This window comes from Pagrus major, chromosome 10, assembly GCF_040436345.1.
Source record: "Pagrus major chromosome 10, Pma_NU_1.0".
Classification (NCBI taxonomy): Eukaryota; Metazoa; Chordata; class Actinopteri; order Spariformes; family Sparidae; genus Pagrus; species Pagrus major.
In genome coordinates this window covers 7933910-7948852 of record NC_133224.1, presented here as the reverse complement: position 1 = coordinate 7948852, position 14943 = coordinate 7933910, and the positions used below count along the sequence as shown (strand labels likewise).

The window sequence follows — 14943 nt, the reverse complement described above, 5'->3', positions numbered from 1 at the left end:
TATGGGAGATGCATGGAGAGACACACTAAGACCAAACATATGTATGACTTCTGATGAAGAAATGCCTTCAGAAAAAGAAAGAACACACTTCAGAGAGTAGGTTAACCACTGATGATTGACAATATCGTGACGAAACAGGGCCGGTCGCCGATGTATCACTATCCTTTCCTGGAAATTAAAGCACCAAATGAATCACAAAGTTACCTTGAATAAAATTAAGTTTTTCTCTGGGTTTGAACATTGAATACCACTCAACAAGATAACAGAGGTCTCGTCGTGTTCAGACATTTTAATGCAGAAACGCTTCATATTACATCTTTAAATAATGTGAATAAAGGATCAGCGTCTTCTAAAAATATTCACACAACAAGATGAAAAACACTCTTTTTACACGACAAATTCATAAATTCTCATAATAGCTCTACACACTGTCCGAGGCCAACATGTCCTCCATCTTCTCAAACAATCCCTCGATCATAGAGTTGCTTTTCTTCCTGCTCACTACATGATACCTGCCCCCACACCTCTCTACCAGCCCCGTTAGCTCGCTGTTCCTCAGGATGTGCTGCTCTGCGCTCTCCCCTAAAATGTCCCCCCATGTGAACAGCACCAGTGTGCGCTGCCAAATATCTTCCCCGATCAAGCTCATGTGCTCCTCCACTGCTCTCCTGTACTTCTGAGTGCAGGTCAAGAAGGCCGGCATGAGCAGGAGGACGACGTGAGGTCCGGGGCGGCACCAGGAGATACTGTCGAGGATGCTTTTCCTTTGCGTCGCGTTGGAAGGATCCGGTCCGTCTCGCCACCTCAGACCGAGCGGTTCTGCCATGGCGAGGCGTCGACCTGATATCTGGCCTCTCCAGCGTCTGAAGGTAGACCCGTCGTGTTCGGATGTCTCTCCGCTCAGGATGGTGACTCCAGCTGGGGAACGGGACGACCAGGACTCCCCTAACAGCACCACCTTCAAGTCCGAACTGGAGGAGTCTTTGTTGTTTGAACTTCGTTGACTTGCAGATAAAAACTGGAAATCTCGTACGATCTTTGCCCTTTCCGGCTCCTCATTGTCTTTCGTCTCTATCTTTTTTAGTGTTTCAGGATGACGGTTGTTGTTCCCTGCAGCTGACGATGCTGTTTTCATCCTCTGAGCCTCCTTATCCTCTGCGTTTATTCCTCTTCCCCTTTCCCCTTTCCCATGCACCTCTTCATACATCAAATCCAACTCGTCTTCCACTGCTGTCAGATCAAAAGGATCACTATCATCGACCTTCCTCCTGCCCTCAACCTCGTGTCGTCCTCCCTCTCTTCTGCGCAGCTCTTCCTCCCGTTCTCTCAGATTCTGCTCCCACGTGTTCAGTTTCTTAAGCGACACCTTTAGATTTTTCTCCTTGTTGTGAAGTTCGTCCTTCAGCAGAGCCAAGTCTCTCCCCATCTCATCCAGCTGCTGCGTCGTCGAGCTCACGTGTTCGTTACGCGTCTGCAGCTCTGATATCAAGCTGAGCAGCTCCTGCTCCTCATTTCTCAGATAATACTCCTTGTCTTTCAGCTCTTGCCCCTGATCTTTCAGCCCTCTCACCTTCTTCTGAAGGTCCTGACCGTGACAGTTCAGCTCCTTCTGTTTCCCTTCCAGAGCTCCAAGCAAGCTTTCAAGCTCCCTTTCCATTTTCTCAATATTTCGCGCCTTCTCGCTTACATCTTGCTCGTGTTTCGCTTTTTCCTCTTGCTCTCTTTGCTGTTTTTCTAGCCTCGCTTCCCATTCGCTGAGTTCCTGTTCCTTACTTTCTAACTTCCCCTCTTTAACATCCAGTTCATGACCTCTTTTGCTCAGCTCCTCTTCATTTCTACTCAGGACTTGCGCCCTTTCCTCTACTTCTTCTTCCCTTTTCAAGAATTCCTCTTCAATCTCTCTAGACTCACTTTGTTTCTCCTTCAGCTGTGTCTGGAAATGCTCTCTCACATCATTCATCTGCCTCTCTGCCTCAAGTTCTCTCTCCTTCATGCTTTCTATCTCTACTTGCAGTTTGTCCTTTGCCTCCTTCAACGCCCTGACCTCCTCATCTCTCTCTTTAAGAACGCTTTGGATTTCTTCATCATGTCCCTCGAGATGTCTTCGAACGTCTTCTTCGCTCTCCTTCTTCAGCTCCTCGCACTTGATTTTAAGATTGTCCGCCTCTTTTCCCATCTTCTCGTTCTGCTCCCGCAGCTCCTCGACCCTCCTCCGGCTCTCCTCGTATTTCTCTGTGACGTCCGAGATGCTTTGCCGACTCTCGTCCTCCAAGCGATCTTTCTCCTTCGCGATCGATTCTACGTTCTCGTTCAGTCCCGCGATCTCCTCCTCATATCCCTGAATCATGCTCGTCATCTCCTTCTCCATCTTGCCGGTGAGCTCCTTCAGCTCCGACTTCGTTTGCTCGATCGTCAGCCTCAGTTGGACGAGCTCCTTCTCGTTTTCTCCGTCTCTCTGCCTCAGTCGTTGGAGTTCTTCCTCCTTCTCCTCAAGTTTTTCCATCGTCTCGGCGTCTTTTTTCCTCTCCTGCTCCGCGTGAAGCTGCTGTATCTCGATGACACTTGAGGTTTGGTTGTTGTAGCTTTCTTTCAGCTCTTCCATTTCTTTCAAGTGGTTTGCACACGTCTTTCTCGCCTCGTCAATCTCGCCGTCTCTCTCAGCCAGAAGACACTGCGCCGCGGTGACTTCTTTTGTTTTCTTGTCGATGATTTCTATCAGTCGGTTCATCTCGTTCTCGCCCCTCTCGTCCTTCCTCCTCTGCTCTTCCCTCCACCTCGTCTCCCTGGAGTCGGCCTGTTGTTTCAGGCTTTCGATCTCGGCTTCCTTTTCTTTTGCCTTTCTCTCCGTGTCGTCCAACAGCTGCCGTTTCATCTCCTCCATCTCTCGCTCTGTGTCTCGCAGTCGTCGCTCTGCCTCTTTCTTTTGATTCAGAATGATTTCTCCTCTCTCTTCTTCTTTCCTTTGCAGGATTTCGTCGACATCCTTTATATGCTGGTTGAGTTTCTCTATCAGTCTGTCTTGTTCTGATAATTTTTGCTCGATCTGCGTCTTGTGATTTTTATATTGTCTCTCTCTTTCCTCCAGTCTTTGCTCCATCTCTTTCTTGTCATTTAAATGATCTGTTTCCTTCCGTTGCAGCGTTTCCTGCATTTCCTTGATGTTTAATTTCATCGCCGCAATTTCTGTTTCTTTTTCTTCCAGCTGTTGCTCCGTCTCTTTCTTGCTCTTTAAAGTGTCTTTTTCTTTCTCTTCCTTTTGTTGCAGCTTCTCCTTCGTTTCTTTAACATCCAATTTTACCTCCTCCATCTCTTTTTCTTTGTCCTCCATCTGTTTCCTGTGATTTAAATGATCTCTTTCTCTTTCTTCTTCTGTCTGTTGCAATTGCGTCTCAAGTCCTTTTAAATTTTCTTTCATCACGTCTATTTCTCTTTCTCTTTCCTCCAGTCTTCCCTTCATCTCTGTCAATTCATCCATTTCTCTCTCTTCCTTCCGTCGCAGCATTTCCTGCATTTCTCTGACGTTTAATTTCATTTCCTCAATTTCTGTTTCTTTCTCTTCCAGCTGTTCCTCCGTCTCTTTCTTGTTCTTTAAAGTGTCTTTTTCTTTCTCTTCCTTTTGTTGCAGCTTCTCCTTCGTTTCTTTAACATCCAATTTTATCTCCTCCATCTCTTTTTCTTTGTCCTCCATCTGTTTCCTGTGATTTAAATGATCTCTTTCTCTTTCTTCTTCTGTCTGTTGCAATTGCGTCTCAAGTCCTTTTAAATTTTCTTTCATCACGTCTATTTCTCTTTCTCTTTCTTCCAGTCTTCCCTCCATCTCTTTCTTGTCATTTAAATGATCCGTTTCTCTCTCTTCCTTCCGTCGCAGCGTTTCCTGCATTTCTCTGACGTTTAATTTCATTTCCTCAATTGCCTTTTCTTTGTCTTCCAGCTGTTGCTCCGTCTCTTTCTTGTTTTTTAGATTGTCTCTTTCTTTCTCTTCCTTCTGTTGCAGCCTCTCCTTCGTTTCTTTGACGTCCTGTTTTATCTCCTCCATCTCTTTTTCTTTCTCCTCCAGCGTTTGCTCCATCTGCTCCTTGTGATTTAAACAATCTCTTTCTCTTTCCTCCTCGACCTGTTGCAGTCGTCTCTCAAGTCCTTTCAAACGTTCTTTCATCACTTCTATCTCTCTTTCTCTTTCCTCCAGTCTTCGCTGCGTCTCTTTCTTGTCGTTTAAATGATCGACTTCCTTCTCTTCCGTCCGTTGCAGCTTCTCCTTCATCTCTTTGACGTTCAGTTTGATCTCCTCCATCTCTTTTTCTTTTTCCTCCAGTCGTCGCTCCGTCTCTTTCTTGAGAGTCGTAACAATCTCTTCCTTCTCCTTGTCACCCTCTTGCAGTTTTTCTTTGATTTCGCTGACGTGCTGATGTTTTAACTCCTCTATTAGTCGATCTCTCTCGCGTATATAGTTTTGATGACTCTGATTCATCAGTTCCTTCTGTTTCTCATTTTCCAGCAGCTTTTCTTGCACTCGAGCTTCGTGCGTTTGCTCTAACTCTCTTATCTCCTTTTGTCTTTCCTGCGATTGTTTCTGAATGTCTTCTGCAAACTGTTGTTTCAGCTCTTCGATCTCTCTTTGTCTTTCTCGCTCCACGTCTCTTATTTTATCACTGTACTCTTGCTGAACCCGTTCCACGTCTTTCTCCTTTTCTTTCACTTTCCTGTCGATCTCCTCCTGGTGCTCAGCTCTCATCGCCTCCATCCCTTTTTCCATTTCTTTAATTTCCTCCTGATGCTGCAGTTTTAACACTTCTACCTCTTTTTCTTTCTCTTGCATCTTCACTGCCAGGTCTTTTGTGAGATTCAGATGAATCTTTTCCTTCTCTGCTTTGTTGTCCAGCATTTTTCCTTGCATTTGGACGAGATACTTCTGTTCTAACTCAGCTCTCATTCTCTCTTTCGCTTGCGTTTGTTCCTTTCTTTCTTTTGCAAACTGCACTTTCAGCTCCTCAATCTCTTTCTGTTTTTCTTGCTGTATATCCCTAATTTCACTGTCATGCTGTTGTTTGATCCTTTCTTTATCTTTCTCATTGTCTTTAACCTTCAGATCAATTTCTTTTTGGTGTTGGGTTTTCATTTTCTCCATCCTTTTTTCCGTTTCGCTGTTTTTTCTGGCTGTTTCTTCCTCATGCTGCAGTTTTAAGCTTCGTATCTCTGTCTCTGTCTCATGTGTTTTTCTCTCTAACTCTTTCTTATGTTGTGATTTCATTTCGTTAACTTTCCTCTCCATTTGTTTTACGTTATCAAGAGCAATCTGCTTTTCCTCTGACGCTTTCCTTCTCAGTTCTTCCTGCTCTTCGTCTTTCGTTTCCATCTCAGTTTTGAGTTTTTCCTGCATCTCTGCCATCTCTCTGGTTTTCTCTTCGTCTTTCCTCTTGAGAACATCATCACAGTGTCTTTTAGTCTCGTTAATTTCCATCTTTAAGGAGTCAACTTTTTCCTGCCACTCTGCTGTCACTTTCTTTTGCAGCTCTATGTTTTCTTCCAGTTTCTTCACCACACTCTCCCACTCTTGTTTCTCCGCTTTAATGTTATTCTCCCTCTGTTTCCTCTCATGTTCGTTTTCTACACCGGCACGTTCGAGGTCGAGCAGCTTCAGTTGCTGCTCGTCGACTCTTTCCATCAGCTCCTCGATCTCTCTCTCCTTTAGCTCCAGGTTAAACATCGCCTCATCTCTTTCTCTTCTACTCTTGTTTAATGCTACACGGAGTCTCTCTTTTTCTATGCTCAGATCCTGATTTTCTCTCTCTTTATCGTCCGTCAGCCATCGTATCCTCTCCTCCAGCTCCCCCATATCAGTCTTCCTTTCGCCAATCCTCCTGTCCTCGTCCTCCTCTTCTTCCCGTTGAACGTCGGCCTTTCCGGGTGATTTCCCCTTTTTCCTCCTGTCGAAAAACCACCTGATGCTTTTCATCTCCCTCTCTCTCAGATTTTTCAACTCCGCCTCCTGGCGAAGCAGTTTGTCTCCCATGTCCTTCAGCCGCTGGTTGAACTTCTCTTTCTGTTGCCGGCTCAGATCCCTGACCTCGTGAACCAGGTTGGAGAAAGCCTCACACCTGTTCACTGCGGCCATCTTCTCCACCTTCTGCAGGAGCTCTGTCACCTTACTGGAGCCTCCATCTACGCTGCTGATGACATGGTACCTGCCCCTGCACTTCTCCAGCAGCCATTGGAGGTCCCTGCCGCCACTCTGGATGTGCTGCTCGATGTCCACCCCCTGTCGAAGCTGATCCCCATGGGTGAACAGCAACATCGTGTGTCTCCATACACCCTCGCCCAGAAGCTCCAGATGTTCCTTCACATGTCCCGTCATCACCAGTGTATCCACCCTCAGAGTCAGCAGGAGGGCGTGGGGCCCTGGAGGACACAACGCCACGCTACTGATGATCTCCCTCTTCACCCTCTCAGGTGTGGCTCCAGCTACGCCTATCTCCCAGCCTGGAGTGTCCACCACCGTCACCAGCCGCATGGCCACCTCCGCTTGCTGGCGGACGCACTCCTCTGTTACAGCTCCGGCCTGGAAGAAGCCCATTTTCCCCAGGATGGTGTTCCCAGCAGAGCTCTTTCCTGTTTCACGCTCGCCCAGGAGAACCAGTCTGACCTCGGTTAAACGTCGGGGAGCCTTGGAGAACGACTGGTGGGCGTCCAGCTCTGAACCCTGAAGACCATCGCCTGGACGGGGGAGAGGTAAAACATAAGCTCAGTTCTTATAAAATGAAGGGATGTTGATGTTCAAACTACCACTACCAGCTACCAGGGGCCGGAAAACCACCAAAACAAGTCAGAAAACTAGAGTTCAAGAGTCTCAGCCTGAGGAAAGAAGCTGCTCTGTAGTCTGGTGGTATTACAGCAGATACTTCTGTATCTTTTGCCAGACGGCAGCAGGGTGAACAGACTGTGGCCGCCGTCTGTCAAAAGATACAGAAGCGACGACTTTATGACCACTTTTTCTCTTTTACGCTTGGTGCTCGGCAGGTAACATACAACATACACACTCTACATACGTAAACTCAACAGGAAATGTTTCATACGACCGAAACGTTGCATTAAAAGGGGCTTAAAAGCTCCATTGTTCTGCAGAGTTGTATGTTATTTGTCAGAGATCGAAGGTGAAAAAAAGGTGTGTTTTTGTTTCCATCAGCTCTTGTTAGGTTAGGTTCACTAGGGGTATCTCAATCAACACAAAAGGTGTAAGTAGTGTGGGATCATGGGAGTTGTTGTCTTCACTGTTAAAAAACCAACATTGCTGTTGAAAGTCCATCTACATTTTCACAGGTCATGTATTTAAGCTGCTGTAAGAGTTGTTGTGGTTTTAGTTAACTTCCTGTCAGTTTTGCAGTCAGCCATCCCCTCCCTCCTCTCTACTTCACCAGTACACAACTCAACAAAACATCTAACAAAGGTTGAGTCTTGTTTGGACATTTTAGTGCAGAATTGTTACATATAATGTCTTTAAGTTGCTAAATGTTTGACTCTCTTCACCGGAAGAAAGTTGCTTGTTCTAGCTGCCGTTCACCAGAAGAGGCTGAAAACCTCTGTCAGCTGTGCAATAAGGCACCATGAGCAACCCTTTTATACTCTATACTGTTTTCGTTCCTGTTTTGCTTGAGCTAAAGACTTCTCTGTGCACACAAATGGTTTATTGGCCATGAACTTAGGCAAAAGCTTTGGTGGACATTCCTGCCAATTGCATGCTCCATCAAGACTTGTGACATCTGTGGTATTTTAGAGTGGCCTTTCATTGTAACCAGATACTTGTTACGCAACTCTCGGCAAAGGATTGGTTCTGTTGCCTAACACAGATTTCAAACAAATTGCGAACGAAAATCGAGAGAAATAAGCCTTTTGTGTGCAGAAAAGAAAGTCTTTTACTTCAACTCGTCAAAAATGGGAGCAAAAAGAAATATGTCGCATTTATATTTTGGTTCAGAATGTAAAATATCAATATAATTTGGGGGCAGAAGAACAAGCGGAAAACGTTTGTAAACTCATTTTCACTTTATGAAGTTGTATCATGCAGCTAATGTGTTAGCAAACAGTGAAGTCTGATATTCACTCTCCTTTAATCTCCGTTTTGGTCTCAACCAACTCCTGGAGTAAAATCAGGGTCTTTAGCTGCTAAATGCTAAACCAAAAAACAACAAGTTAAAGGTGTCATATGTAAGAATTGGCCACCTGTCAAAATCATACTCCAAACAAATAGGGGGCAGCATATCATCAGAGTAGGCGCTAACTGCTGCTAACTGTAGCTGCTGTTAGCTAGTAAGCAGTACAGCTGTCGGCCATATTAGCTGACTGCCTGGGCTGCGATCCTGGGAGCACTGGGGCAGTGTTGGTGTTGATAACTATTGGACTATCACTATCAAAGTGGCTAGGGGCTAGCTGGTTAGCATGCTAACTTCAGACATCTTTTACATCTTTTTAAAAAACTGTTATTTCATCACATTCTAATTTTTGTTGATTTTTGGATGTTGTAAATAAAAATTCTTACATATTGCACCTTTAAAAGATCCTTAAACACTTTATGGAGCTCATGGAAGCTGAGTCACATTATCAATTGTTACATTCAACTGGTTTTCTGTACAAATGACTCACTCATGAGAGCAGCCTTGATGGTCCCTCTCTGCATCTGCTCCTCCATCTGCCTCTGCTTCTTCCTCCTCTCCCTCGCTCTCCTCTTCCCGTCTGCCTCCAGACCCATCAGAACCGTGTTATCCATCTCTAGACAACTGCTTCCATCCCTCTTCCCCGCCACCATCTCCTCCAGCTTCCTTATCAGCTCTTTAACCTGCGTCCCATCTCCTTTGCTGCGGTTATCCACGACATGGTATCGGTTCCCGCACATCTGGAGGAGTCTCTGCAGCACCGGGCCGCCCGTCAGGATCCGTTGCTCCATGGACACCAGGCCTAGCTCATCTCCTCTGGTGAACAGCAGCATGGTATGTTTCCACACTTCTTTTCCGAGCGGCTGCAGGTGCTCCTCTATCTCACCGACGTAGTCCTCCGTTACCGAGGCGCAGGATCGCACCACCAGGAGCACAGCGTGGGGACCAGAAGGACAAAGCGACACGCTCCGTAAAGTCTCTCTCCTCACCCAGTTGGGGGTGCTGTTGAGCGGGTAGTACCACTCCCATCCCGGGGTGTCCACCACCGTGACTTTTCTCCCTGCAACGTCAGCTCGTCTTCTCACACACTCCTCCGTGGGCTTCCCGCTCTCGAAGCTTCCCACTCCTCCTAATATAGTGTTGCCTGCCGCGCTCTTTCCAACTCCTTTTCTGCCCAGAAGGACGAGTCTAAGTTCTGGTAGAGCAGGAGGGTCGCTGAGGGAGGTAGGAGGGTGCTGCGAGGCCATGGCGACCTGCTGACTGTCATCTGTGAAGAAAGGGAGTAGTACTTCCTCAGTGCACCGGACCGGATAATCTGAATGATACAAAACACAGAAGTGTGACAGTAATCAGTCATAAAGCTGCATTTTAAAACTTATTTTTCATTGTTTTACCTCAGAAAACTAACTAGATTGCTACTTGTATTTGAAATATAATGTAATGCTCAAAGATTAAACCACATTTGCTCTCAGAATTCACTTCACTTTCACACCAACATGCCTCTATACAAGCTCATTGCAGATTAACAGTATAATACTTGAATATACAAACAATAAAAGAGCTCCACAGTCGACTCACCACCATTCGTGACGATGTCCGGACTGCTCTGATCTGTCGTGTCCATCGCCTCTCTGTCCACTTGTCCTTCCTCTTCCTCTTTTTGCATCCTGTGTGACTTTTAGAGGAAGTCTTTCTTCAGCACCATTGTGAAAGAAAACAGAAACACTCGTCGGTTGTTTGATGAATCCAAAATGAGGCTTTGCGCTGCACTAACCGAGCACAGGCAGACGATGGAGGACTTGTCGTGTCACGTGACCCCCCTGTGGTTTCTAACGCGCTCTCATACAACATAGCAGGAAGTGAAGAGATGGCACGGTGAGCGTTTGTGACATGTTGCAAAAGACACATTAATGCATGTATGCATGCTGCACACATTTCTAAGGATTCATTCCTGGATGAATATTTTGTAGAGTGTTTATGTGCATGCTAAAACACACATGCAGGATTCACGATGAGATCTGCAGACGCTGTCCTGCGGTGAATGTGTGGCACTTCTGTTTCCTTCACCCACAAGCAAAATGGAGCTCACTCGCCCTTGTGGTAACAATTTCCTGCCTCGAATCATGTTGTTAATGTATCTTAAGTGGCTGAAGTGAGCACACAGAACAGGAAGTTCACAAATTGCGAAATCGTGTAGATGTTCTCACATAGTATCCACTTGATACTTGATTTTAAAATAAAGCAAGTAATAATTCTCCTCTCATGATCCCTCACTAACAAAATACTAAGTTTAAAGGTTCATTCTTGACTTTGGGATCAGGAAATAGCAAAATAATCCCACCACAGGGTCCATTTTGTAATTGTTCTGCAGCATTCAAACATGATCTTTATTAAAATAAATAAGCATGACTCCTAAACACTGAGAACAAGGTAGAAACCAGAGGACAGATCAGGCGGGCAACAGGTAAGCAGTCAGATCTGGCGCTCAGATCGGGGGAAACGGTCCAAAAGGCGGGCAGGGATCCAGACAAAAGGCTGGAAGCTGGAAGCTACAGCTGGGATGGCACAATAGACAATCTGGCAGGGCGTTGGGTGGAAATGGGCTGTTATTTATTCTGAGAGGATAATTGGGGACAGAGGAGCAGGTGACTGGGATTGGCAGGGACACGGCGAGGGTGGCTGCAGGTGAGGCAGGCTGGAAATGGGCAGATGATGCAGAAAAGAGCTCAGTGTTGTCAGAAGCTTGGACGGTTTATTGCGTGATGTGATTGTAAAGGTCACAAATTAACTTTGAAACTAAACCTTTAAGCCAACATGGATACACACAAAAATGTTGCCAATTTCTGTCTCTGCTGTTTGCATGCGTCATGTAACTGTATATATATATTTCTACAACATGTGTCATTACATTCACATTACCTCTATATATGAGCTGATTTCCTGTTTTATTTTGTAGTTCTCTCCTCATGTGTCATGTTTTGCTGTTCACTTCCTCCCTTTGTCCTATTCCCGCCTTTTTCATGTTCACCTGCGCTTTGTTACAAGCTCACCTTTTGTTCATGCACCTGCCTTCCTCATCGTGTCTTGCATTTAGGCCCCTTTTTGTGATTACCTTAACATAAAGTGTGTTGTAAACCGTAATAAATAGTTATAAATGCTACATAGAGAGGGGTTAAAGCAAAGTGCTACCCATGATCTCTTGTTTTCTGTTCTGCATCTCCCTCGCAGTTTGTGTTTTTATGCAAACATTAGATATTTTTCATCCCCCTATAACAGTCGTCGCATTGTGTGAAGAGCCAGTATCCTTTCATCACGCCTGCTGTCACTGCACCCTGGCTGCGTGACGTCCCTGGCTGCATACATGGTACATGTTCCCATGTCGAGTCCAGTCACATGAAAACACACACTCACACACACATTAGATCACGTCCTTTATGATTCACCCTTTCCTTCAGCACCAGTCAGGGTTAATAAAAACAAACCATGTTTATGGAAAGGACTGAATCAGCCGTATTGATTTGGCGCCATTAACCCGAGCAGAGTTGTTTTGAGGTCTGTTAAGTGTTCGGTGAATATTACCATGATGGATGCCTTTTCACATGTGTGCTGCTTTTTGTAAATGTCAAATGAATTACTTTTTATTGGACTCCCTGCAGCAGCAGCAGCAGCAGCAGCAGCAGCACTTCCCTCCAAACATGCCTGCCATCTAAAAGACTCCATATCATGAATAAAAAACAGCCCAGAAAATACCACCATCAACGCTGAAGCTCACAGTTTTTAATGCAACATATAAATTTGCAATGGCATTTGCTGATTAGATTGCCCCTGAAATTAACTGGCCAATCAAGAAGATAAGTGCTTGTGGTGGAAATGGGAAGCCCATAAACATACAGTACAGTGTTCCCTCTGTAATTTGATTCTGCTGCTGATATTTTTAGCTTTGCTTTCTCATCTGTCGCTGACTTGCAATCAGTTTCAAAGTAAAGGCTGGACATCGCAATGAAGTTTCTCGAAACATCAGTTTGAAATATAAACTGTTTTCTGTGCCCATGTTTTTGCGTAGCACCGATGGAAACTCCATCTCATGGTGGCAGCAGATTATTAAACGAATGGATGAAAAACATCTTGTGCATAAGCAATGTGGTGACTCGAGCCACGCTTCAACAATTGCTGGAGTCATTTCATGCTCTTTAAAACCCTTCAACACAGTGTCGGTGCCAGTGTGGAAAATAAGACTGTGTGCGAACATGCTTGAGTGAAAGCAGAAAGAGGTGTTATGAGTAAAACAGTAGTCTCAGAGGAAGTACTGGAGAAGTGAGAGAACAGTAAAGTAGTAGAAGGAACTGAGACGGGGTAATATTATATAAAGTAGTGTCGCTGATGGTGTAACAGAAGTGCTCACAGTTAAAGTGATATTGACGTGTTGAAGTATTAAAGCAACAGGAAGCAGTAGTTGTTGTTGAACTCCTACAACCAGATTTGAGCTGATTTCGGCTCATTGTTGGCACATCTGGCTGTGTCCTGGCACCAGAAGCTGTGAGCCAACAACCCCAAAATAAAGCCATTTTGCCAGATTAGTTAAAGGGATCATGTGCAGATTTTGACCACTAGTAGTGCTGTGGAGTAAAGTTTTTCATTGGTGGGTCCCTGTTTGAGTAGCGCCACTCACGCGAGGCTGCAGCGGCGCTTCATCTAGGGATTCGCAGTCGGACATGCATGCATTTCTCACGTAACCATATCAGCGTTTCACTGCAGCTTCAATGTCTGTAGAATACACACAAAACAGATAACACTGTCAAGCACTTCACAAGCAGGATTTGTGTCTCAGGACATACTGTACTCGAGCGTCCTTTCAGATGGAGAGTTGAGGAAATTCACTGAATTTATGCACAAAATTTGGATGGAGCATTGTATTTGTGATGTGCACAATGTTTTTGTGGGAAACATTAAGTGGAAGTGCACACTTGGGCCAATAGGTTTTTTTTCCGATGACGCGTGAAATTCAGATGGAGAGCAGATGGGAGGAAAGTTAGCTACTGTTGCTATGTATTGCGGTCCAAACTCCAGCAAAGGAGAGAAAAAAAACTGTGACCTTAATCCTGCAAAGTGAGGAAACAGTTAGCTAGCTAGTACACAACTTTACCCTTGATGAAGAGGTCCCTGCACAAACGAGCATTATTCGACTCCCAACAGCAGACGAATGTTGAATGTTTGACAGTATGTGATATTGCTTCCTATGTTCCACTACAGGTCTCAATATGTATCATAAAACACTTCCTGTCCTCCATTTGCAGCTTGCACCACAGCAACAGAAATGTAGTTACATCATATGCAAACAGGCTATTTCAGTTGAGAATCAGCTCCAGTTTACCACAGGCCAACTTTAGGCCATCCTAAATCAGACCAGGGCACTATTCTGGTCTATTCCAGTCATTCATCAAGAAACCCAGCAAACAATCGCTTATTAATGAAACTCCGATTGTAAATAACCTGCCGGGAAACACCAGATGAAGCGAGACACACAGGCTGCAGTGAAGTGACCACAACAGTCGGTGTGGCTTAACTTCCAGAACTGCCCCTTTATTTATAACAGAACCCAAAAGGAGAGGAAGAGGACAGAACACACCACAGCTGGGACGCCAGCGGTGGAGCAGTGGGAGTGTCCTACCTGTGTAAAGATAACATGAACCAAAACCAACACCTCAAATAAAAGCATCGCGCTAGTAAACATGCCACAAACCACAGGTGAGTGAGTGGACTCCCGGCACTATGACCACACCTGTGACAGCTAGAAACAGGAGGGACAGAATTAAATCTTATTCTAATCAACCCTGAAATAACATAAAAGAAACAGTTTTAAAATAGACATCAGTCAGAGCTTTTCTTGTGAGCAAACAACGCACTGTTACAACTTGGGTACAAGACAAACATGAATTATAAGCAACGCTAAATTAATACATTACGTATCTCGTACCAAGTAAAAGACAGTAAAAGTCGTGGCAAACCCTGTTTTTACAATAGCACACAATAACATGCTAACATGTGAAGCAGGTATACCATGTTCACCATCTTAGTTGGGCATATTAGCATTATAAAGTACAGCTGAGAATGATCAGTATGAGGTTAGACGTGCCAGATGGTTTGTTGCATAGACGCATCTTGGAAATCGTTCTTAGAAACTGGAAAAGGCAGGAACTTTTAGGAAAGAAGTAAAAGATCCAATGCAGCAGATTGGACGAACCGTCTGTCTGTGTTTGTCTATCACAGGCTACCTTCAACCACCAATCGCCAGGTGAGAGAAAAGCAAAAACAACTTTTCCAACAGGACAAAACCTTGAATATCTTTGCTCTTCTTTCAGCAGCATCTACGCCAACCTCTTCAGCCGCCGCCATTGTTATTTTCAGATTAACAGTTGCTTCTGGCTGGTTGTCACACATAAAACCACACCTGTAGCTGCCAACAGTTCCTCAAAGGACGCTGATTGGCCACAAGTGCAGAGCATGAAGCTGGGCGAGGTGGATTCACAAGATCACATGATCTGATTCTGGGGACCATCAAATACCTGTGGAGATATTTCAGTCTGGACCAAAGCGGTGGATCGCTTGCATGGCTGATAAAATTACAGTAGAAAATACAAAAGCCATTATAATAAATCATAATTCTCCTGGTTACATCAAACCTACATGTAGATCAAACATCTGACAGCTGCTGAGCTCAAACGTCAGTTAATCTCTCTGAGCTCCATCCAGCTGTGGGTTGTACAGAGACGGTAGATTCCACATCCTGCTCCCAAGTTGG

General features: G+C 45.0%; 1 protein-coding gene across 1 annotated transcript; it reads right to left on the bottom strand.

The window, feature by feature from the left end:
• Nucleotides 1-274: 274 nt before the first annotated feature.
• LOC141004149 (uncharacterized) lies at nucleotides 275-9912 on the bottom strand. Its single transcript, XM_073475648.1, has 3 exons — nucleotides 9723-9912; nucleotides 8635-9459; nucleotides 275-6711 (listed from the first exon to the last, which is right to left on the bottom strand). The coding sequence occupies exons 1-3, from the start codon at nucleotides 9808-9810 to the stop codon at nucleotides 422-424; spliced, it is 7203 nt and encodes a 2400-aa protein (XP_073331749.1). The 5' UTR covers nucleotides 9811-9912; the 3' UTR covers nucleotides 275-421.
• Nucleotides 9913-14943: the final 5031 nt, after the last annotated feature.